We start from the raw sequence: 25026 nt of genomic DNA on the forward strand, positions 1-25026 counted from the left end.
TATATTCCATTTTTCATTTTCAAATAGTTCATAACTATTGGTCAAAACTGTAATGAACTATAGCTATACTTTTGGGGGGTTTATTACCATAATGAAAATAGGACCTAAATTATTAAGGATCTTTAAATAGTAGGAATTTACTATTGGAACGAGCATAAAAATATGGTCTATAAATGATGAAACTGTATCTTAACATGACTTTCTCTGTTTATCCAGGTGAGATAAACAATGACCCCATAACATTTAATACAAACCTAATGGGTTACCCTGATAGACCTGGCTGGTTGCGTTACATCCAAAGAACACCGTATAGTGATGGTGTGCTCTACGGGTCACCAACTGTAGAAAACATGGGCAAGCCAACTATCATTGAGGTACTTGCTTTGCAGAATGTTTATTTTTTTAAAAATGTATGCATAGGGACACGGTGGCTCAGTAGCTAAGACGCTGAAGTTGTCGATCAGTGGCAGTTCAATGGTTCAAATCCCTAGTGCCGTATAACGGAATGAGCTTCCAGATTCTGCCAACCTAGCAATTCGAAAGCACATAAAAATGCAAGTAAAAAAATAGGGAACACCATTGGTGGGAAGGTAACAATGTTCCGTGCACCTTTGGTATTTAGTCATGTTGGCCACATGACCACAGAGAACGTTTTCAGACAGTGCTGGCTCTTTGGCTTTGAAACGGAGATGAGCACTGCCCCCTAGAGTCGGAAACGACTAGCACAAATGTGTGAGGGGAAACTTAACCTTTTTAATGGGTTACCTTGAGAGACCTGGCTGGTTGCATTACATCCAAAGAATACCATATAGTGATGGTGTGCTCTATGGGTCACCAACCATAGAAAACATGGGCAAGCGAACTATCATTGAGGTATTTACTTTGCAGAATGTTTATTTTTTGAAAATGTATGTTGACAGAAACATCCATCAGTACTGGAATGCCCCATAGTTCTCAAAATTTCTTTAGTCACATTATAATTGAAAGGAGAGTAGATTACCACTGTCATAACTTGTTTTGTGATTTTCTGTTTTTCAGTAAAAGAAGATTAAACAAAAACACTTATTTGCAACAAATTTAAGATAACCATTATTATTGTTTACCATATTATCCTTTAAAACATATAATGATTAGTTACCATTTCACTTTTTTCCCCATTATTAGATCACTGCTTATAACAGACGTACCTTTGAGACAGCAAGACATAATTTAATTATTAATATAATGTCAGCAGAAGGTATGTCCTCAAGACTTATCTCAGCATTTTGGATGATTCAGTTGATAAATAATATAAATCGTTTAAGTTTTACTAAATAATTAAAGGCAAAAGTAGTGGGAAAAGTGTATTGGAAACTGTATGTTGTCAAATCATATACCGTATTTTTTGGAGTATAAGAGGCACTGGAGTATAAGACGCAGCAAGGTTTTGAAGAGGAAAATTTTTTAAAAAAGTTTTTGCACTCTGCAAACCTCCTAAAAAGGGCCCATTTTTTGTGAAAATGGGCTCATTTTTTGTCAAAAAAAATGGCACGGATAGCCTTTAGGAAGCTTATAGAGTGCTGCTGGGGGCTGGGAAGGGGGCAAAAATTGGGCCATTTTTCGTTCATTTCTGCCTTCCCCAGTCCCCAGGAGCGCTCTGAAAGCCTTCTAAAAGCTATGCATGGCCATTTGGGTGAAGGGAGTGGAGTTTCGGGAGGTAAAACTCTGCTGTATTCAGTGTATAAGACTCACCCAGATTTTCAGCCTCTTTTTTGAGGGGAAAAGGTGCATCTTATACTCCGAAAAATACAATAATCATAGCTCTGAAATATTATCATTGATGGTATCAGTTTGTATTTGCACAGTATTTGTATGCATTTATATCCTTCCTTCATTATTTTTATAAATAACTCAAGGTGTTGAACTGCTCTTTCTTCCTCTTATTTTTCCCACAACCCCATGTGGTAGGTTGGGTTAAGAGAGAATGACTGACTCCTTCCAAAGTTGAATATGCTCTGATTGGTTACATCTAAATTGGCCTAGTCATGGCCTATTATTAAATGAGAATAATGTAGTGATCTTTCAGTTTTGGATCAAAAACTTGTCCCAGCTTCTGCCAACCTAGCACATAAAAATGCAAGTAGAAAAATGGGGACCACCTTTGATGGGAAGGTAACAGTGTTCTGTCACCTTTGGTGTTTAGTCATGCCGGCCACATGACCATGGAGACATCTTCAGACAGTGCTTGCACGAGAGGTCCCAGCACAAATAATCAATCCATGGGATGTAGCATTCTGGGTCTTATAATCACACTTAAAAGACTGTGCCTTTCTTAGGCATGTTTACATTTATTCATGCAGATTAAAAAACCTAGTACTGCTATACACGTATCCTCAAATTCATTTAGTGATCATTTGAAGTTACAAAGCCACTAGAAAAAGTGACGTATGACCATTTTCCACATTTACGACCATTGCAGCATCCCCCATGGTCATGATCAAAACTTGAATGCTTGGCAACTGATTCATATTTATGATGATTGCAGTGTCCCAGGGTCATATATTGCAACTTTCTAACAGGCAAAGACAATGGGTTATCTTTGCCTGCAGTGATTCACTTAATAACTGTGACAAGAAAGATTGTAGAATGGGGCAAAACTCACTTAAATGTGTTGCTTAACAACACAAATTTTGGGCTGAATTTATGATTTACTAGTCCGTCTCTTTTAGTAAATTTGAAAAAGGTCTAAGACACATTTACTTTTTTTTTGCAATTAGATCTTCTTTTACCATATCAAGCAGAATTCTTCATTAAAAACATGAATGTAGAGGAAATGTTGGCCAGTGAGGTTCTTGGAGACTTCCTTGGAGCGGTGAAAAACGTATGGCAGCCTGAGCGCCTGAATGCCATAAATATCACATCAGCTCTTGATAGGGGAGGCAGAGTGCCCCTTCCTATTAATGACATGAAAGAAGGGTAAGAAGTTATATTTCTGCAGTAGCAATTATTTATTAAGTAGTTTAGTATCTATTTTTTTAAATCAGTAAAAAAATAGTGGTGACATCTGGACTAATGAATAATTAATTCTTGTTTTGTGAGTCTAATCCATCTCTCTGCTAGAAGGAATTATTCTTTCAAATTTAAGGATGAAGGAAGGAAAGAACTGATGATTTTAGTTTTGATTGGATGATGTTTTTGCCTTGACATGATGCCTGAGTCCAAAGTAGAATGAGCACTTCAACTGGTTTTTAACCTTCTACATCAAGACAAATATTACTAATTCTCCCCAGTTTGAATTCCTATGCAGAGTTTTGCCTCCAATCCATAGCTCATTGTGTTCAAAAAAAGCTATCTGCTTACCGAGAGTGGATACAGTGGCTCAATGGCTAAGATGCTGAGCTTGTCAATCGAAAGGTTGGCAGTTTGGCAGTTCAAATCCCTAGTGCTGTGTAACGGAGTGAGCTCCTGTTACTTGTCCCAGCTTCTGCCAACCTAGCACGTAAAAAATGCAAGTAGAAAAATGGGGACCACCTTTGATGGGAAGGTAACAGTGTTCTGTCACCTTTGGTGTTTAGTCATGCCGGCCACATGACCATGGAGACATCTTCAGACAGTGCTTGCTTTTCGGCTTTGAAACAGAGTCAGGGACAATTAGCACATATGTGCAAGGGAAACTTGTACCTGTACCTTTAACACAATTTATTTTTGCAACTTCTTAATAGGGAAGGCTAGGAAGAGGAATAACTTCAGAGATCAGTAGTTCTGCCTTGTTCTTAAACTGTCCATTATTTAACTTATTATTCATTGTGTAAATCAATGTCTCTCAACCTGTTTAGATCTGTGGAATTGACTGGTGGAGTTCTGGAAGTTGAAGTCTACTCATCTTAAGATGGCCGACATTCAGAAACACTGTTATAGATTATTAGAATTTCCTATTTGTAATGAATGTTAATCTCTATCCTTAAGTTGTAATCACCCTTTTAGTAAGTCTCCCACCTGCAGCCCTAGATAGATAGATAGACAGCCGGAACATGAAGTGTGAAGAGAGAAACTGATAAATGTCCCTACAGTCACATTTTGTTGCTTAAATTCTTTTTGGAGAATTTCCTTCCCTAATTGTGTTCTCTTATGAAAAGAGCTGAATACTTTTTGATCCTTTTTCAGGTTCTTTTACTTACCATCTATGCATTAATTTTCTTTGTCTTTCTTTTTTTTGTAGATTAATTCCAAAATTACTTGTGTTTGCTTAAAAACAGATTTTTCAATTCAATTTAATTTTACTTACCATATTTTCCGGACATAGAAATGTTGGTGCGTCTTATACACCAAATACAGCCATTTTTGGCTGCCCAAAGCCCCACCCCACACCCCAATTTTCTGGAAAATGGGCAAAAAACCGGCCTTTTTTTGCAAAAACAAGCTGTTTTTGTCTTCCCCACCTCCCAGAAGCACTCTGCAGGCTTCAGCAGGGAAAAATGTCCCCACTGATGAAAAATGGGAGTGTTTTTGTCTTACCCCAGTCCTGCTGAAGCCTGCAGAGTGCTTCTGGGGGCCGGGGAGGACCAAAACTTTTTTTTTCTTACTTACCTCTTTGAAATCTTCTTATATACCTGTGCGTCTTATAGTCTGAAAAATACGGCAATCCTCATTTAATTGCCACTTCCACAAATTATTCAGATTTTCTTGTTAATTATTTAAAACTAAATACTGGAGTGGAGGCAGTGGTGGGATTCAAAATTTTTTATTATCGGTTCTGTGGGTATGGCTTTGTGGGTTGGCATGCCATTCCCTCCCCACCCCACTAACCTGCTTTCCAGCTCAATTCTCCTGTTTAGTGCAACAAAAGGTCAGCTGGGAGGCAGCGGAGGTGGATCCAGCCTATATGTCGGTTCTCCGAAGTACTCAAAATTTCCGCTACCGGTTCTCCAGAACCTGTCAGAACTGGCTGAATACCACCTCTGAGTGGAGGATATCTGACTTGCTGTCTTTGGGCTTTGTAATCAATATCCCTGTTTCATTTGGGTCCTACTGCTAGGAATTTGTGTGTACTACAGGTGTTAATATGATAGGTAGAGGCAGTCAAAATGCCTAGAGGAAGCAAGGCATAGTAAAAACATATTTCTCAAAATCTTTCTCTCCTATGTTTAAATGATGCAGTTAAGTATTTGCTTTCAAAGCAAGGTTTTTATGGGACTTTGATAAAAATTCGTAGGTTGGTTGTTATACAACAACCTAGCTAGATTGTTATACAAGGCTCCTTTGCAGTTTCACTCACATTGTAAATATTTCCCCCGATTAATTTGTATAACACATCTCTACAATGTTTTTTTCTTGCATATCTAGATTATAGGGTGTGTGTGAATCTAGTTGTTGGGCCAATTGGTCATATCTTTTGTTCATATTTTTTTAAAATAATTTTGAATAGAAACAGAGCTGGATCCTCTCCAGAAGTTAACAGAATAGAATAACAGAGTTGGAAGGGACCTTGGAAGTCTTCTAATTCAGCAATCCTCAACCTTTGTGGCTCGGTGGCCCAGCTGGTGTGGGGACAGGTGAAGAGGACAGCTTGAGAAGCAGGCCTGCACATACGTGTGTGCAGCTTGACTTGTGCCAGTGTGCCTGCAAAATGAGCTGCATGTGCATGTGTGTGTATGCTGACTTGCCACCCATGTGAGTTGAATTGCGTGTGCATGCATGTGTATTAGCCCGCGGCCTGGTTGTGGGCCGAAGCCTGGGGATTGGGGACCTCTGTATTAGTTCATTCCCCTCACCAGGCAGGAAACCTCAAAGCATTTCCAACAAATGGTTGTCCAATCTCTTCTTAAAAACTTTCACTGTTGAAGCATCCACAACTTCTGGAGGCAAATTGTTCCACTGATTAATTGTTCTGTCAAATTTTTTTTCCTTAGTTCTAGGTTGGTTTCTCATTGATTAGTTTCCATTTGTTGCTTCTTGTCCTGCCTTCAAGTGTTTTGGACAATAGGTTGATTTTCTGTTCTTTGTGACAATCCCTTAGATATTGGAATACTGCTGTCATGTAACCCCTAGTTGTTCTTTTCATTAATCTAGATCTATATCGTATTTTTCAGAGTATATGACGCCCCTTTTTCACTCAAAAAAGAGGGTGAAAATCTAGATGCGTCTTATACACTGAATACAGCATTTTTAGCCTACTGAAACGTCACCCCCTTTACAAAAACAAACGTGCAGAGGGTTTGGGAGGCTTGCAAAGTGCACCTGGTGGCTGGGGAGGACAAAAATGAGCAAAAAATGGGTTGTTTTTGCTTGTTTTTGCTCCCCCAGCCCCCAGGAGCACTTTACAAGTTTCCCAAAGCTCTGCATGCTCTTTTGTTTGCAAAAAATGGGCTGTTTTCTGCTTGTTTTGGCCCCTTTAGCCCCCAGGAGCACTCTACAAGCCTCCCAAAGCTCTGCATGGCCGTTTTTTGTTTTTGTTTTTTGAAAAAAATGGGCTGTTTTTGCAAAAAAATGGGTCACTTTTTGCTCGTTTTTCGTTACCCCAACCCCAGGAGCATTCTACAAGCCTCCCAAAGCTCTCCATGCCCCCCCCTTTTTTTGCAAAAAACGAGGTGTGCAGAGGGTTTGGAGGCATGTAGAGTGCAAAAACTTTTTAAAACATTTACTTCCTCAAAATCATGATGCTTCTTATACTCCAGTGCGTCTTATAGCCCCAAAAATATGGTATCCAATTCCAGCAATTGTTCTATTTATGTTTTAACCTCCAGTCACCTAATCATTTATGTTGCTCTTCACTGTATTCTTTAATGAGTCTCAACATCTTTTTTTACATCGTGGCATCCAAAACTGGATGCAATATTCCAAGTGTGGTCTTACCAAGATATTATAGAGTGGCATAAACACTTCCTATGATCTTGATTGTATCCCTCTGTTAATGCAGCCTAGGAGTTTATTGGCTTTTTTTTTTAATTAAGTGATTGTCCACTTAGATCTCTTTTGTTATTGTTAAACCCCAACTCTTGGTATCTCTCACCATAAGCCATACTGGCTGAAATAGATAGGACAAATTCTTGATAGCCAAAAATTCCTACCACTAATTGAGAAGGGGGAGATGTCATTCAGTAGAAAAAAATATATTATGATTATGATGCTAGACTAAGACTAGAAAAAGAAAGATTCAAGCCATTTGTCGCCTTGGAAGTATGCTGGTTAGCTTTGACTATTCTCTTAAAGCCCAATCTGTCTCACAGAGATGTAAGGAAATCCCTATGAAATCTATCTTGAGATTCATATATGAAATTACAATAGGATAAAACAACAAAAACATGTTTCTGTTATCTACCTAGGCAGATTCTAAAGCCCATTTCCTCCTCTCCGTGTTAAACATTCTATAGGAATGTGGGAGGTGGCATAGTAGGGGGCTAGAATAGATCTATAGATGTTTGTGGAAGAGCAGATGCAGGAGAAAATTAGCATTCCACTAGGCCCAAGAATGGAGTAATCTTTTATCTACATAAAATTACACCCATATTTTAAGTAGGAAGGAACTAATAAAAGAGAACAAAATATACCAGGAAGATTATAGAAAAATCCAAGTATTTTTCCAGTTTCCCAATGACCCTTATCTGCAGGAGCAGTTTGAGCACTTCAAAAGCTAGAACTGATCTCCTAAGAGCTTTTATTTAAAGGTGAAATCCAGTATATGAAATATAATTGTCTTGTTTCCTCTCATCTTAAAAATCATGTCTGCAAAGAAAAGGGAAAATTGTACGCTTTCACACCTGATTTCCAAAGAAATCAATAATAAACAGGCAAATGCCATTGGATTTCACTCACAGTGTTTTTATATATTCCTGGCATTTCTACCCTACCTTGATACTTTCTGGTGCAAGTACTTGAAAGCTACTCTATTATTTGAAGCTGTTGAAAACAGGCTGAGAAATAGAAACTTAACATGGAACAATAATAACAAACCTGAAACTTAAATCAGTTAATATTTTTATTTTTGAAAGCATGGCTTACTTTGACTCCTAAATAATGAGTCTTTAGCAGAATATTAACAGAATAACAAAATAACAGAATTGGAAGGGACATTGCAAGTCTTCTAGTCTAAGCCTCTTCCCAAGCAGGAAACCCTATACCATTTCAGACAAATGGTGGTCCAATCTCTTCTTTAATACCTTTAAAATATATATATATATTTAAACAATGTTTTTATTTATCTATCCTTAGGAAAATCTATACTTGCTGCCAAAGAGTATTTTGCAAAGCATGTTATTATTTAGTTTACATATTTTATGTGCTTAGATTTGATAAAACTACAGTCTATGCTCCTATTATTAATCGTATAAATAACTTGAATTAGACAACAGTGGTCAAATTGCTAAAATTGAAACCTGTTTTCATTCACAGAAAGGAAAGGAAACAAATGATTAATTTAAAAAATTGTCAATGACCATCCTAAAACAGTTTCCACTTTTTTTTTTGCAGTGTCTATGTTATGGTTGGTGCAGATGTTACATTTTCCTCCTGCTTACGGGAAGTAGAAAATGCACAAAATCAACTGAGATGCAGTCAAGAAATGGAACCTATAATAACTTGTGATAAAAAGTTCCGTACTCAGTTTCACATAGATTGGTGTAAAATTTCTTTGGTGAGTTATTGAATGGAAGTGTTTTAGAAAACATAGCTGTTCAAGGTTTAAATTATTATGTAGTTAATTTCATGGGATGGGCATAATTTCTGTCACGTGCAGTCTTAATGTCTGTAGAGATTCTCGGTCATCCAGGTCATGGTTGTCTCTCTACAGTCTTTTAGTTATACAATTTGGGATGAACAGCCTTGAATGGTGGGAGTAGGAATGGATTTCCAGATGAAAAATTGCAGCCTATAGAAACCAGAAGCACTACTCAGGTGACCCTGAGGACACAGATAGACCTCCAAGTGCTTCAACGACCCTCTAAAAGGATGCAAATGACCAGCTGTCTGCAAGGAATATAAATCCTTCCATTCCCCACTATCCTGTCAGAGGTGAAGACACATCTTGAATGAGAAGCGAAGCATCTTCAAAAGAAAATAACAAGAAAGTCTTAATGCTCTGCCATGCCCCTGCTTGGAAAATATGTAGTGCTTGTCCCCAGGATGCCATTTTGTAACTGATGAAAGTCTAACTTATTGAAGAAAACTAAACTGTGATTTATTGTTCTTGTTAATTCTGTGGGTATTCTGCATTTTTATGTTCTTTTCAGTCCTGTCTGATTCTTAGAGACTGCCTGAACAAGTCCCTGCTTGGAAAGATTTTTCATAAGTATTTTCATTGCCTCCTTTCAAGGCTGAGAAAAAGTGACTGGCTCAAGGTCATCCAGGTGGCCATCTATCCCAGGCAGGACTAGAATTCACTGGTTTTTAGCCTGATGCCTTAACACAGGGGTGTCAAACTCAGTTTCATTGAGGGTCGCATCAGGGTTGTGTTTGACGTTGAGGGAGGCATGGCCAAGATAGGTGTGGCTAATTTGATGTCACTTATGTTGGGGTCACCTGTGGTGGCCCAAGCGCTCTGCAGCAAAAGAGGGCTCCCGAGCTCTGTTTTAGGCTGTGACAGTTTCCTTCAACTCTCTGCCAACGGAAATGGAGCTCAGGAGGGCCGCCCATGGAGCTCAGGAGGGCCGCCCATGGCCCTCCCGAGCTCTGTTTTCTCTGGCAGAGGCACTGTGGGCTGGTCCCTTGCTGTTTTCAGGGTAGTCAGTTGGGCCAGATCTAAGCACCCCGCAGGCTGGATCCAGCCCGCGGGTCTTGAGTATGAAATAGTATGCTAAATGATAGCCAGTATTGTGTAGTGGTTAAGGTGAGGGTGTCATACTCAAGACACCCCTGCCTTAACCACTACACCAAAGTGGCTATTGTTTAGCATACTGTTTCATTATTTGCATCTTTGCCTTTAACCAGTTTCCCTAATAGAAGTAAAATTTGGATAATAAATGGCTTTGATGCACAGTACTTGAAAGCAATCAAAGAAAAATAATTGTAAATAGACACATGAATGTAGAGTAATTTTCTTCTTCTTCTTTAAAAAAAAATCAAAATACCTTCCTAGCATTTCCAGTACAGATACAATATTGTCGGTCAGAATCACCCAGCCTCTTTTAGCTTATTCTACAGGGATTCTGACAGTTGTCATCAAAACATAAATAGGAATGAATGGAATAGATAATACAGTAATTAGACTAATGGTGTGAGTTGGCATAAACCAGCTCTTTATGTCCTTACATTTATTTACAAATAAGTTATTATTTAAAGAATAGCCTTTGCTTTTTTAGAAAATTACAGTTAGTAGCACTTTTAGCAGGATTTGTGATGTATTTTCCTATTGGTCAAAGAAGATACAAGATACATTGTTGGTACGACATATTTTAAAAGTTAAATATATAGACATCCATAAATTGAGACTGATTCCAATAACTTCATTGCCATTCGGTTTTCTTAGCAGCAATATGGAAGAGGCTTCCCATTGCTTTCTGGAGTTTTTCTCCTTCCTAATTTGTTTAAAGTCTTGCAGGTTTCCTTGTTGCCTTTTTTGCAAGTACTGAACCAGATTCAGTACTGATAAGGTTTTGGAGATCAGCCAAAATCAGCTATGTTCAAGAATTTTGGATAAAGTTTGAATCTGGTCTAATCTAAGACTTTATTATAGATAGTCTTTGACTTATGACCACAAATGGGAACAGATTTTTTTTTTTGCCAAACAAGATAGTTGTTAAATAAGTTGTGCACAATTTTATGGTCTTTTTTTACCATGATGTTAAACAAATCACTGCAGTTTTTCCAGTGAATCAAGTAGTCATTAAGTGAATCCAGCTTCGCCCACTGACTTGCTTGTCAGAAATTGTCTGGGAAGGTTACAAATTATGATCAAATGACCTTGTGACGCTGCAACTCTCGTAAATACGTACATGCTGGTTGCCAAGTGCCCAAATTTTGATCATATGGGGATGCTGTAAAAGTCATAAGTCTGAGGACCAGCCATAAGTCGCTTTTTTACCACCATTGTAACTTTGAATGGTCACTAATGAATGATTCTTAGTTAAGCACTAACTATATATCCTATTCATATTTTATCTGTGATTGTGAAATATACACATTGATCAAAAGGAATTAACACCTTTTAAATTGTAGCAGTGCTGCCATCACATGCGATTTTAATGGCTTGAAAACCAATTATTTGAATCTATAGAAATTATAATATCTAAACCCCTGCAAAGCCACCCTTGAGAGACTCCAGGTCTGCTCCCAATATGGTTGTCCTGAACCCCTGAATAACAATTCAGCCATGTTTCCTGGGGAGAGGGGGGAATAACTATAACATAATTGGAAACGCATGCCAGGAATGATGGATCCTTATTTCTGGCTTTTCAGCTTACAATATTCCATAATGTAAAAGCCAGGGGATAAAACATTCAATTTGAGCAGGCAAACGTGCTACTGTACATATTTCTAGAGAAGATCTGTGCTTTTGTCAGTGTTACTGAGTCAAGGTTGACTCAGCCTTCCATCCTTCCGAGGTCAGTAAAATGAGGACCCAGATTGTTGGGGGCAATATGCTGACTCTGTAAACCACTTACAGAGGGCTGGAAAGCATTGTGAAGCTGTATATAAATCTAAGTGCTTTTGCTGTTGCTACTGGAGCATTTTCTTTCATCAGCTACATGGGACTGCAATAAAATCGTGCAGAGAGTCGACAAGAGCTTTTTTTACAGTCTCCTTATTTTGCAAGGCTAAGCTCAGCTTTCTAGGAAATGTGTTTGCATCCTTAAGGATAATAAATTTGGTGAAATAATCGGATCTTCAAAGGATGTTAGATATGTTGGATGTTTTCAAGGGATGTTGGGAATGGAAAGCCTAGGAGTTCTTCCTTTGCATCCATTTGTAGGTAGAGGAACCAAATCAGAATAACAGAATAAAAATTGGAAGGGATTTTGGAGGTTTTCTAATCTAACCCACTTGTCTAACAGGAGTCCCTATACTATTTCAGACAAGTGGTTGTCCAACATGTTCTTAAAAAAGCTGCAGTGATAGAAGCAGTGGTGGGTTCCTATCAGTTCTGACTGGTTCAGCCGAACGGGTAGTGGTTTGGCGGCCTGGGTCGCTGGAACCGGCAACGACCTAGGCCTGCCACGCCCCCAACCGTTTCTCCAGGTGGCGCCATAGGTGCCACCATCTTGTTTTTTGCTTCTGCACATGTGCAGAACAATTTTTATTGTACTGTGCATGCAGCGTACATCAAGTGCGCATGTTGGGCATGTCCACCCCGGATAGAAGGTAAACTCCATTGAATACTTGTTAAGTACTCTTTATTTCTAGGATGGCTTTGGTCAGTTTCTGTAAAATTGTTTCTTATCCTGCTTTCAGGCACTTTGGAGAATAGATTACCTTCTTCTTTGTGGCAGCCCCTTTGATATTGGAAGGCTCCTATCATGTCACCCCTAGTCCTTCTTTTCATTAAATTAGACATACCCAATTCCTGCAACAGTTCTTCATATATATTAGCCTCCAGTCCCCTAATCATCTTTGCTGCTCTTTGCCCTCTTTCTAGAGTTTCAGCATCTTCTTATATTGTGATGACCAAAATTGATGCAATATTCCAAGTCATTTTAAAGTGGTACTAATGCTTGATTCTATCCCTCAATCAAGAGCATGCAGTGTGGGCAATGTTTAGCAAAAGCCATTGTATTTGTAAGTTGGGATAGGTTTGTTGCAGTAGAGTTTCTAACAATTGACTAGCATGTTTTTAAATTACACACATAGGGAGTGATCACACAATGTTAAGATTATTTATAAATCATAATGTATTCAACAAGTCATGATATCCTTACTTGTACATTAAGGAAAAACAAACTACACTATAACTTAAATGTAAAGGTTAATCAGGCTATACAGTCCAGAAATCTAAACAGAGTAATCAACATGGTGCAGAGATGAAGGTGATGGGTTGGCATTAGAGACACTAGACGCAAGTTCATCTTGGGGCCAGTCATTCTTTGTCAGCCTCTCTTAATTCATAGGATTGACATGTAGAAAAATAAGAGGAGTGGGTTTTATATTTGTTGCCTAGTGCTTCCGAATTTTTTAAAAAAACAGGATATAAATCTAAGAAATAGAATAACTTTAAATACATTGAAACCAAATCTTGTTCACTTCTACTATCTGAGCCACAAGGAAAAGAGAACAGAAGAAAATCTGCCCTGATACCTTGTGTCAGTGGTGGGATACTACCGGTACGCCTTGGTATGGGCGTACCGGTGCCTGCTGGGAGCATCAGCTACCGTTCCGGTATGGTGTTCCAGAGGGCCTGCCCGCTGTCCTTACCTGTATTTGAGCCGATTGGGGCTTACGTGCACAGAGTGTACCGCGCTTGCGCGATGGTCCGCCGAATTGCTGAAGTGTCGCGGGCAGTAAGTACGCATGCGCATGCTGTACGCGTGCTGCACACATGCATATGGTGAACGCCCGGCCCTGTTGCACCATACCGGTTGCAATGGGATCCAGAACCCACCTCTGCCTTGCGTGTATATGTTTCATGCAAGCACTTCCAAACATATTTGTAATTTTGTCTCCAGTAAAATTATTTTTTATACTGTTGGGTCAAACTATGCGTTCTATAGAGTATTTCATTTTCTTGTACAAATGGTCTTTGAGCCTCATGAAAACTATTTATAAGAAAACTGGTTCAGTAAACTGATTTCTTGTAATATTTTTATTGGACCTTACGCTGTATATTAAAGTAATTGGGTAGATTACAGTATCTTATTGTGGCATCAACATTATTAAAGTTGAGAAATTAAGATTTTGTAATAAGCAAATGTATATATTTGTTAAGCTATTTCTTGCATGTTATTCTAAAGAAGTCTAAAATGCTTTTTGTACTTTTGGTATCAGGTTGATAAAACACAGCAAATTTCTACTTATCAAGAAGTGATCCGTGGAGAAGGCATATTACCAGATGGTGGCGAATATAAGCCACCTTCTGAGAACCTGAAAAGCAGAGATTATTATTCAGACTTCCTCATTACTCTGGCAGTTCCCTCTGCAGTTGCCCTGGTGCTTTTTCTAATACTTGCTTATATTATGTGCTGCCGGCGGGAAGGAGTGTGAGTACTTTGAAGCGTTAATATGTGACTGCATTCTTGTAAATTTCTACACGCAAAAAGATTTTTAGGTTCAACTTAATTCAGTTCATGAAAACAGTGCTTCATATTTTCTAAAACATGCGCTAAAATGAAATTTCTACCATTATATTTCAAGCTAGCAATCTTAATTTGTTAAGAAATTACAAAACAAGGAATTCTTTTTTTAAAAAGGAAAGTTAACTTGTCTCATTTGGAATTAAAAGTAGGAAAAACGACTTTCTAATAATTAAAATAAACATTCTTGAGATTGTGAACTGAATTTTAGGACAATAAAACCCAAAGAAAGCATTACTTAAAAGCAGCAAGCAACATATCAAATCCATCTTTTATTACAGTCATAAAAAACAAACATAATCCTCTTCCATTTTACATGCACATGTTCTGGGGACCTTTTGAGTCCATCATCTGTCCTCCATATTCATGTGTTTATATCTGTGTTATTCCTCTTTTTCATTTATTTCTATGCCTTCACCCATGCCTTCTCATAAAGTTGTGGTAAATGCTCCTAAAGGACATGAACCAGGTTATGGTTCCAGCTTTTTGTATGAAGGCAGAAGCTCACAGATGCAGATCTAGCTAAACTGTTCTGTGAAGGGCAGTTACTTCTGGTTCCATAGCTGAAAAGAACCTTCTGTTTGAGGACAGCTTGGCTGCTGAGACAGCCCTTTGGAGCCAATTTCTGGCTCTTATGGCTTTTTTGGATCACAATCCTGTTGTAATAAAAGCCAGCATTTCCATATCATTCCCTATTTCCATCAGCACTTAGATTTAATGTTCCAAATATCAATGCTATTATTTAATTCATAACTTTTGTTTTATTTTTAGGGAAAAGAGAAACATGCAAACACCAGAGTAAGTGTCTTCTTCTTTCCTGTTATTTTCTCCCATCTTTTAATTTAAGCATTTCCTAGGAGCTTCTCATGCTTCATATACATGTATACCATTTTCATCCTCATTATCTTGTCCTTCATTGCCAAGTTAGCTGCTTTGGAAAAAAAATACGTATAAGGAGTTGAATAGGGCAAAATAAAAAGGGCTAATATTAATAATAAAATAGATTAAAACCAAAATTTGTACTGGATTTTTTGAAAGGATTAAATCCATATCTAAAGGTGGTTCTTCAACAATCTGATGCCTTGCAGATCTGCTGAACTATAATTCCAAAATTCCTATTGAGCATCCTCTTGCTGAGAATTTTGGGATTATAATTCTATCCTGTCTGTAAAGTACCTCCTTTTGATAAATATTCATAGGATAATTAAAAGATTAAAATTCTGATTTGTGAAAGGAGTATCCTATGTTCAGAATGTTTATTTTCTGAATAATTATAAAACTGAAAGCAGTAATATATGAGCTTGATTATACAGAGTTCCTTCAGTGGAATAGATTTCTGATACTTAAGAACAGGAGGGGGAAATTCTGATCCTCATAGTGTTGCCAAATTATGAATTCCTGGAAATCAAGCAAGATGGTCCAAGCTGGGAGCTGTATTACAACAACATCTAAAAGGATATGGATTGCTCATCCATCCAAAACAAGAGGATTTGTTACCTTTTCAGTGTTGCTAAATACATATCCGTAGTGTTAGTAATGCTGGCTGTGGATGATGGAAACTTTAATTCAATAATGTATGAAGGGCTACAATTTTATAATGGTAGTTCTATAGCACAAATAGGCTAAACAGACATGTAGATTATATTGAATCTATAAAGTTTTTCATATATAGTACTGTGCAAAAGTTGTAGGCAGGTATGAAAAAATGCTGTAAACAAAGAATGCTTTCAGAAATATAAATAATGATTGTTTATTTGTGTCAATTATCAAAATGCAAAGTGAGCAAACAAAAGAAAAATCTAAATCAAATCAATATTTGGTGTGACCACCCTTTGCCTTCAAAACAGCAGCAATTCTTCTAGGTACACTTGCACACAGTTTGTGAAGGAACTTGGCTGGTAAGTTGTTCCAAACATCTTAGAGAACTAACCACAGATCTTCTGTGGATGTAGGCTTTCTCACATCCTTTTGTCTCTTCATGTAATCCCAGACACACTCGATGATGTTGAGATCAGGGTTCTGTGGGGGCCATGCCATCACTTCCAGTACTTCTTGTACTTCTTTACACTGAAGATAGTTCTTAATGACTGTGTCTGTATGCTTGGGTTTGTTGTCCTGCTGCAGAATAAATTTGGGGCCAATCATACACCTCCCTGATGGTATTGCATGATGGATAAGTATCTGCCTGTATTTCTCAGCATTGAGAACACCATTAATCCTGACCAAATCTCCAACTCCATTTGCAGAAATGCAGCCCCAAACGTTCAAAGAATCTCCACCATGCTTCACTGTTGCCTACAGACACTCATTATTGTACCACTCTCCAACCCTTCGATGAACAAACTGCCTTCTGCTACAGCCAAATATTTCAAATTTTGACCCATCAGTCCAGAGCACCTGCTGCCATTTTTCTGCACTCGTTTCTATGTTTTCGTGCATACTTTAATCGCTTGGCCTTGTTCCCATGTCGGAGGTATGGTTTTTTGTCTGCAACTCTTCCATGAAGACCACTTCTGGCCGGACTTCTCCAGATAGTAGATGGATGTACCTGGGTCCCATTGGTTTCTGCCAGTTCTGACCTGATGGCACTGCTGGACATTTTCTGATTTCGAAGGGTAATAAGCTTGATGTGTCTTTCATCTGCTGCACTGAGTTTCCTTGGCCAACCACTGCATCTACGATTCTCAACGTTGCCCGTTTCTTTGTGCTTCTTCAAAAGAGCTTGAACAGCACATCTTAAAACCCCAGTCTGCTTTGAAATCTTTGTCTGGGAGAGACCTTGTTGATGCAGCATAACTACCTTGTGTTTTGTTGCTGTGCTCAATCTTGCCATGACATGAAACTATCTTTCACAACCTCACCTTGGTAGCAGAGTTTGGCTGTTCCTCACCCAGTTTTAAGCCTCCTACATAGCTGTTTCTGTTTCAGTTCATGACTGGGTTTCAACCTACGTGTGACATTGATGATCATTAGCACCTGTTTGGTATAATTGGTTGATCATACACCTGACTATAATCCTGCAAAATCCCTGACTTTGTGCAAGTGTACCTATGAGAATGGATGCTAGTTTGACGGCAAAAGGTAGTAACACCAAATATTGATTTGATTTAGATTTTTCTTTTGTTTGCTCACTTTGCATTTTGAAAATTGACAAAAATAAACAATCATTATTTATATTTCTGGAAGCATTCTTTGTTTACAGCATTTTTTTCACGCCTGCCTACAACTTTTGCACAGTACTGTAATTAGAAGTAAAGTCAAACTAGAAGCAATGTGAATTGTGGGACTGAATTTTAATAGGTTCACTGTTCTAAATATCAGCTGTGTATGTTTATGGCAGTTCTTCATTTTATTAATTTTCCAGTGTTTTGACTCTAAGAAAGGCTGTCTTTGATATTGGTGGAAATTTCTTCCCTGAAGCAAATTTCAGCTGGTTTTGAAAGAGGGAAATATTAACCATAATGATCTAAAAAGATAATCCCCCTTCACTGTATATTGTTACCTCATTATGATCCGCTCTTTGTTGTATGGGAAAAAGGTATCCCAAATGCAGTAAACTTCAGATCATCTTTTAATTCCTATTGAGGAACTGGGAATAAGATTGAATGGACTGGATGAAATTTTGCAGGTTTTATAAAGCCTTTCTTTCTTTTTCTTTCTTTTTCTTTCTCTTTCTTACCTACTTGCTTACTTACCTTCTCTTTCCTTCCTTCCATTATTTCCTTTTTCTTTTCTTTCTCTCTCCTTCCTTCCCTCCCTCCCCTTTTCTTTTTCTTTCTTCTTTCTTTCTTTCTTCTTTCTTTCTCTTTCTTTCTTCTCTGTCTCTCTCTCCTTCTGTCTATCTACCTACCTACCTATCTAATCTATCCTGTTTGAGGCATATTTAAAAATTACTGAATATTATTTTGGTATAAGGTAGTCCTTATTTAGTGACTATCCTTTTTAGCAACTGTTCGCAGTTATCACAGTGATGAAAAAGTAACTCTACAACCAATCCTTGCATTGGCAACCTTCACAGGTCTATAAAACAAAGGAAACCTGAAGTAAGCTCATAAGCACAGTTTCACTTAGGTTGTTTCACTTAATGACTTTGGTTGTTTCACTTAATGACTTAAAGACAATTGCTGAGGACTATCTCTCTCAGTGGGGTTATATCTGTGTACTATTAAAGCAATAGTGTCTATTTGATAGTTTGCAATCTTCCCTAAAACACTGCATCATTGGGCAAAACTTTGCCTACAAAGTTTTGGGCTAACTTACAGAATGTAGGGACCTATTACTCCCAAAGTAATAAAATTCAGAAATTTTGTTGCTCCATCAATGCTGCTGCACTGCTGCTATTCAGTGCTACCACACTCCATTGTCAGCTGCAATCATGGGAGCCTCATTTTCACTGTTCACTGGCAGTTTTCCATAAGTCCATGGGGACCCTGAAGGAACTGGTGGGATTGTCAACACTTCTTGCCACCTTCCCTACCAGACACTTTACTTGTGGCAAGCTTGTAGAAGAAAGTCAATGAAGAAATGGTGCATCCTCAACCAGTCCCTCTTTGTTTGCATACGCTTCCTCTCTACCCCCACACTCCTCGGTCCCTTCCCCAGGTGGCAGCAGCCCCTTACCTGCTTGCAGAGAAGAAAAAGTAGATGGAGAGGAAAAAGAAGAGGGAAAAAGGAAACAAGGAATAGGGAGAAAGATGGGGAGAGAAAAAAGGAAACCAGATTTCAAATGTCAACTGATAAATTCCTGCAAGGAAGCTCAGTCAAGAAGCCGACAGGAAGTTGGAAGTTTCCACTGAATTTTTGCCTGTCTGTGATCTTTTTTTATTTTCATAAGGAAATGAAATCGTGAGACAATTGTGCCCTGCGTGCGTGCGTGCGTGTGTGCACGCGCGCGCCTGTGTAACATTTCTTTTCTCCAAAATAATATGCAATATTTTTTTATATAGATCATACCTTTTGAATTTATTTCACAATAATTGTTTGAGATTATTTTTTTGCAGCACTCATTATGATAAGGCCTGTTTAAAAAAATATTTCCTTTTTACCTAGTATTCAGCTGGTCCATCACAGTGCCATTCAGAAATCCACAAAAGAACTTCGGGAGATGGCAAAAAACAGGGAGATAGCATGGCCACTCTCGACACTTCCTGTTTTTCACCCAGTCACTGGTGAGATTGTACCACCTGTTCACCCAGACAATTATGACAATACTAGCATGCCGCTGATGCAAACACAACAGTAAGTATCGATACAGATTGCTTGAAGAGAGGTGTTTTAATTGAATTTTGATAGACATCTGCTAAGCTTTTTCACTACAAAACTACGGTAATATTACTTTATAAGATAAAGTCTTCAGCCTAGTTGTGGTCCTAGAGGTGTTGAGATTACATTCTCAGAATGTTGTCTGAGATTCCGAATTTTATTTCCAACTCTTCTAGAATGCGCAGCTATGCATGTTGAACACTATTTGTTGTTTGTTTCTGAAATACTAACTTACAGAGTTCTTTAAGAAAATTATTACAATGTTACAATTGACATTGTTACTCAGTTAAAAGGGCCTCAAACATTTGGTTATCTAATTTCATCCTTTTATGAAAGCGCTTCTCTGGTTATCATTTCTGGGATAGTTATTGCTCTGCCTCTGCTGAAGCAAATGGAGAATGTTTCTTCCCAAAGAGAAACAAGCAATCTCTCTGTGTGTAATGGGCTGAATTATGCTACGTTTTAGGACCATAGAACAGATGACTTCAGGTGTTGGGCCATCTGTGACCTAATGGGCAAGAGGCTCATGAGTTCCTAATTTAAGACATCATTTATAGCTGAAGAACTGAATGTCTCTCAGAGATACTTCCAGGGATGAGAAATGGATTACATATGCTCTCTTCCAGTTTTCCTAATATTGCTCTATAGTATCTTAGATTTTCATATCATATTCAGATAAATCATACTTGCCATCATTAAAATATACTTTCAGATAGCATATCTTTGGTATATAAGACTAGTTAATGTCTTAAAACAAGTGTGATTTATTCTTTGACTTCATTTGAGGTGGCACCACCACTGCTGAACAACAATCATGCATGTCAGTAATGGGGAACAATGATCAAAATGAGCACAAGATGGAAATGAAATATTATTTAGCGGAAAGAAATTCTGGGAAGAGAAGCGTTAATTCGGCTCATTAAAATTTTCTATGTAGCATATTAAGCATAAGTTGCTTCGAAGGTTTCAGATATTTCAGGACCTTGAATGATACATCCAGAACTGCCCATTGTGTGCTTCATAGAACCAGCTCTAGCAGGTCATTTTTTGGCATTTATAGATTTAAAGGTTAGGTTTATTGAAAGACAATAGAGGCAATATTAAATATAAATATGTACCCATTTTATGATACTAAATTCCATCTAATGATTTTTTTAAGCAATGTTAATGAAACAAGTCCAGAAACCAAAAGTTTTTTAAAATTATAAGTTAACTAGATGATTTATTTATTATGTGTCATTAAGTTGGTGTAGATTCCTAAGAATCAGATTCTTATCTTTTCTTTCACCTTTGTAGCATTAGATACTTCTGCAGAATGCTAGGTCTTCACGTACTGTATCTGAAGTAGGATCAATTGAGCCTGGCCATTTGTGCCATGAATGAAAAATTCGGGTGAATTGTTTGTTGATCCATTTGTGTGTTTTCTTGACTGCCCCTGGGATTTTCAGAAGTCGTCTTCAACAGATAGCTATAGATTTTTTTTAATTAGAGTTAATTATTGCCTTCAAAGTAGAATTACTCTTATCTTGAATAGCTAGAGGGTGATTACTTCTGGTTTTAATGGGAGATAGTGATAGTATTTTACAATTTCTATTTGTAGACAATCAATAAAGAGCTATTCTGGCATCATAAAAACTAAAAAAAAATGGAGAATATTTATCTTTAAAGGATTAGATAGTATTGTATTTCATAAGATATGGCATGTATACATTGGCAGCTGTCAAATATTGATAACACATTGATAAAGAGAAAAATGATATGCAAATAATAGACCAAAAGAAATGCAAAGGACAGCAGAATAATCACAAAAGCATAAGATTTCCCCACTTTTGAAAGAACTTTATTTTTGATTTATAAAAGCAGGTATGATAGCCAAAATAATTTAAAATGTCATTTTTATAAATCCCAATTAGCAAACAATTGTACAATATAAACTTTTCTGTTTGGAGGATTAATTAGGTTAGGTTATTTTCTGAAATATGTATTTGACATCCTTTTAAATATAACATCATTTATTTTCTGCTGTGTATATATGAATATAGAGGAAAACTGCTACTGTAATCACCTTACAGTGAAAATAAATGCAGTCTTTTTGCATTCTTATTTTTATGGATTCTAAATTACATAACAAGGCAGAACAATTGCATCTATTGTTTACAAACATAATAGCATATTGAAAGTTTTTTAAATTATTATTTATAGGAACCTGCCTCATCAGACTCAGATTCCTCAGCAGCAAACAGAAGGTGATTTTTATGTTTTTTAAATAAAAATAAACAAGCCGGGTTATAAAGGAATGAAATTTACACAAAATGGAAATAGTATGGAGTCATACAAAATACTGTGTTCCAGAAATTCTGACAACCCCATTTCAGGCTAACTAATGTTCAGATTAAACTAAATCTGAAACAAAAAGTTGTTTCTTCCTAGTTTGATTAAACGAAACACAAAAATGGTTATGGATGCTCCATTTCTAGAAAATAATGGGATTCAGAACAACTGTTCTCTACTGATCTGTAGAACACCCAGTTCTAAGAGCCATGTCGGTTATTGAGTTCACAGCACCAATAACAGTAATAGCAATAACTCAATACATTGCTGATATCTTGTTGAGTTTAGCTGTGAATATCATTCTGTTGATTGTGGAGGTTCCAAAATATAGTTGAAGATGAAAGCACTTACATATACAAAGACTCTAGAATCTCAACCCCAAGAGAAACTAAGAATGCACATACATTGAATCACCTAAGTAGCAGGTTAACCAAAGCAATCACCACTGCACTTTTTGTGTTTTCATGTCTTGTCTGTGAACATAGTACATATGCATGAACACACACCTTTAATGCGATTTCAACATTATATCAGCTTATCATTTGAAAACCATAGGACATTAATTCACCAACCCCAATTTACATGCAAGAATCTGTACAAGAAACAGTAGTAGCATATATTCTGGGCAGCCAAAGCAAAGTATGATAGAAAAAAGAATCCCCTTTTTATTCAGTCTGGTCTGCTAGTGGTCAGAATATCACCCCTTTGAAGAAAAACCCCAGTCTAGTCTAGTCAAGATCCCTTGTGAGCAATTTCTTCTTTTGTAGTTCATCCTTTAGTCACTATCTGTTTAAGGATGATTAAATCCAGAATGATCATAATATGGGATAATAGGAATCTTAAATATATGTAACTGTCTTTATAATGGAGCATGTTAAGAGTTCTGTAATAGGAAAGCTTTAGTTTGAAGATTAAGAATTTGCAACAGGAAGCCTAGTTTGCAAGAGGAAGCTTAAATCACACCTAGCCAAACCGCAATTTTGAAGACTTATCAGAAAAACCACATTTCATTTTAGCTTTGAGAGACGGAAAAGGGAGGGGGTGTGGGGAGTATGGGGGGCCCCTGTAAGATCTATAATAGTTGGAAAACAAATTAAACCATTCATTCAGTCTGTGCTTCTTGCGACTGGATCTATTGCGCAATAAACCTTTTCTGTTTGATCCCGGAATTCTGTGTCAGTTCCTATATTCCATAATAATCCCTTGCCGTACCATGCACTCTGTAATGCATGCTTTTCTCCAAAGGTCCAGCCAGATCACATCACCATCCAACTTAAATCAGGACAAATAGAGACAAAACTATTCCTCAACTCTCTGATGGTCCAAACTGAAGCTTTCAAAATATAACAGTTTAACACCCAAAAGGGAGCATAATATCTAACTATATAGCTAGAACAGAACACTTGGGGTAGACTATAACATTTTGGACCCGCATCCAGATTCAACCAGTCCTGCCCTGTATTCTGTTTGCAACAGAAGTATATGTTTCAGTTCACCAACAGAGAATCCAAAATGGGCTACACATTGCATGAATACATTATGAAGGAGATTTTGCAAATCCCTATTACTGTACAGACTTATTGCAATCTTTTCTTTTTCTTTAATCTAGTATTGGATTAGTTCTTGGACCATCATTCACAGAGCAGAATAAGAGAGGGGGAGATTTGCATTACTGTTAATTATCAAAATTCATTTAAATGCAGTTATGTTAATATATATAGAATTGTTATTTCTAATTTCTCTCTAAAAATTGGAGGCAGGCAATAAATTAGGCTTTGGGCTATGCAGGCCACAAGGAATTTTTTTTTTTGAACCTAGAGGTTCATCGGAACCATTTCAGGTAAGGTATGGCTTGGCAAATTCCAAATCTGAAATACTTGATTTTTCAAGGATTTGGACAAAACAAAATCCAGATGGGTCTAATATTTGTGCAAATCACTTCGTCCTTTGTCTCTGCGTGGTCCAGCTGTCATATTCCATATGTCCTTTCCTGCCTGAGCTGCTGCAATATCTCATCAATCCCCATCCCACTAACCCCTCCCTCCCTCCTTTCAGCTGCACAGAATATCCCAATATGGCATATATTCCATCAGCTTGCTCATTTCCTTGATCTTCTGAATGCCTTCCCTTTTCTCCCTCCCCATATCTTGTGAACTACTGTTGTGGGATTTCTATTGGCTCTTCCTATGGAACAAAAGAGCTCCATTTCATCTTACACATGAAGGAAAACATGCCAATTTCGATCTGGGAAAGCCACCTAAATCCAACTGTGTTCCTCAAGTAAAGGTTTATGTGAAACATTTTGCACATGCTTCATAAATGGCAAAAACTAGATAGAAGATTCACCTAGGAAGAAGATAATTGAGAGCAGCATTTTAAAAAGTAATTTATGCTAAGCTTTTATACAGTATAATTTATTTCATGCAGCCAATGTGCTTGGTAACCGTCAAGTGTTAGATACTTCACATAACTGATAAATTGATGTTAAACTCAAAAATCTATGCTACTGTAAAGTGTTCATCAGTCTTCAAGGTACCACAACACTCTAGTTTTTGCTGCAAAAAACTTTCAAGGCCATCCCTCTGGAAAATTATGACAGGAATTCATTTGTGAGAGATGTGTATTCAATTTATTTATTTTTATTACTGCTTTCGGGGACTAAAGGAGAATTTCGCATGACAACATTTCAAAGATTGGAGGCAAGTATTACATTAGTATCACTTTTTTTTCTACCTGGTGAAAAACAGTGATAAAAGAATCTGGCTTCCAGCAATTGCAGGCAGCATGACCAGTAATATGGGGTGCTGGGAATCATAGTTCAGGAACACCTAAAGTTATAAATCCCATCCTTGTTCATTTTATCTTTATTGTCTTTATTTGTATGCATTCCAGATATTCACTTTTTTAGCTTTATGCAAAAAGTTCACTATATCAGTTGCTTATTAAATCTGATACAGATTCATCATGATTATCTTATAATTTAAAACTATATTAACTTTTGAAATCTAATACCCTTATCAATTGTCATTTTCAGGTAAATGGTATCCCTGAGGAAAGAAAATTTACAGAAGCGATTAATTTGTAATTAAATCAAACACCAATACAAGATTTCATTTCCTTATTTGCTCCATTGACAAATGAATGTTTCTAATGCATGCCTAGAGAATGTTCTGATGTCAAGTATCATTTCCATATTGTACATGTACTGTATCTTTTTATACTTTAGATATTTTCAACAAAT

General features: G+C 37.3%; 1 protein-coding gene across 7 annotated transcripts in view; it reads left to right on the forward strand.

Annotated features, from left to right (window-relative positions):
• The window catches only part of SGCE (sarcoglycan epsilon), a 77723-nt gene extending 52765 nt beyond the window's left edge, over window positions 1-24958 (forward strand). For 5 of the 7 annotated variants that reach the window (XM_081971666.1, XM_081971667.1, XM_081971661.1 and 2 more), the window contains 10 exons: window positions 217-374; window positions 1165-1237; window positions 2757-2955; window positions 8446-8608; window positions 13888-14099; window positions 14964-14990; window positions 19242-19430; window positions 21657-21700; window positions 24450-24484; window positions 24820-24952. In XM_081971666.1, the coding sequence (XP_081827792.1) occupies window positions 258-374; window positions 1165-1237; window positions 2757-2955; window positions 8446-8608; window positions 13888-14099; window positions 14964-14990; window positions 19242-19430; window positions 21657-21700; window positions 24450-24484; window positions 24820-24870 (1110 nt within the window). In that variant the 5' untranslated portion in view covers window positions 217-257 and the 3' untranslated portion in view covers window positions 24871-24952. Of the gene's footprint in view, window positions 1-216; window positions 375-1164; window positions 1238-2756; window positions 2956-8445; window positions 8609-13887; window positions 14100-14963; window positions 14991-19241; window positions 19431-21656; window positions 21701-24449; window positions 24485-24819 lie in introns of all 7 variants that reach the window. The other 2 variants (XM_081971664.1, XM_081971663.1) reach the window with 2 other exon arrangements.
• Window positions 24959-25026: the final 68 nt, after the last annotated feature.

This window comes from Natrix helvetica (genome assembly GCF_964273705.1).
Source record: "Natrix helvetica genome assembly, chromosome: Z".
NCBI classification, from domain to species: domain Eukaryota; kingdom Metazoa; phylum Chordata; class Lepidosauria; order Squamata; family Natricidae; genus Natrix; species Natrix helvetica.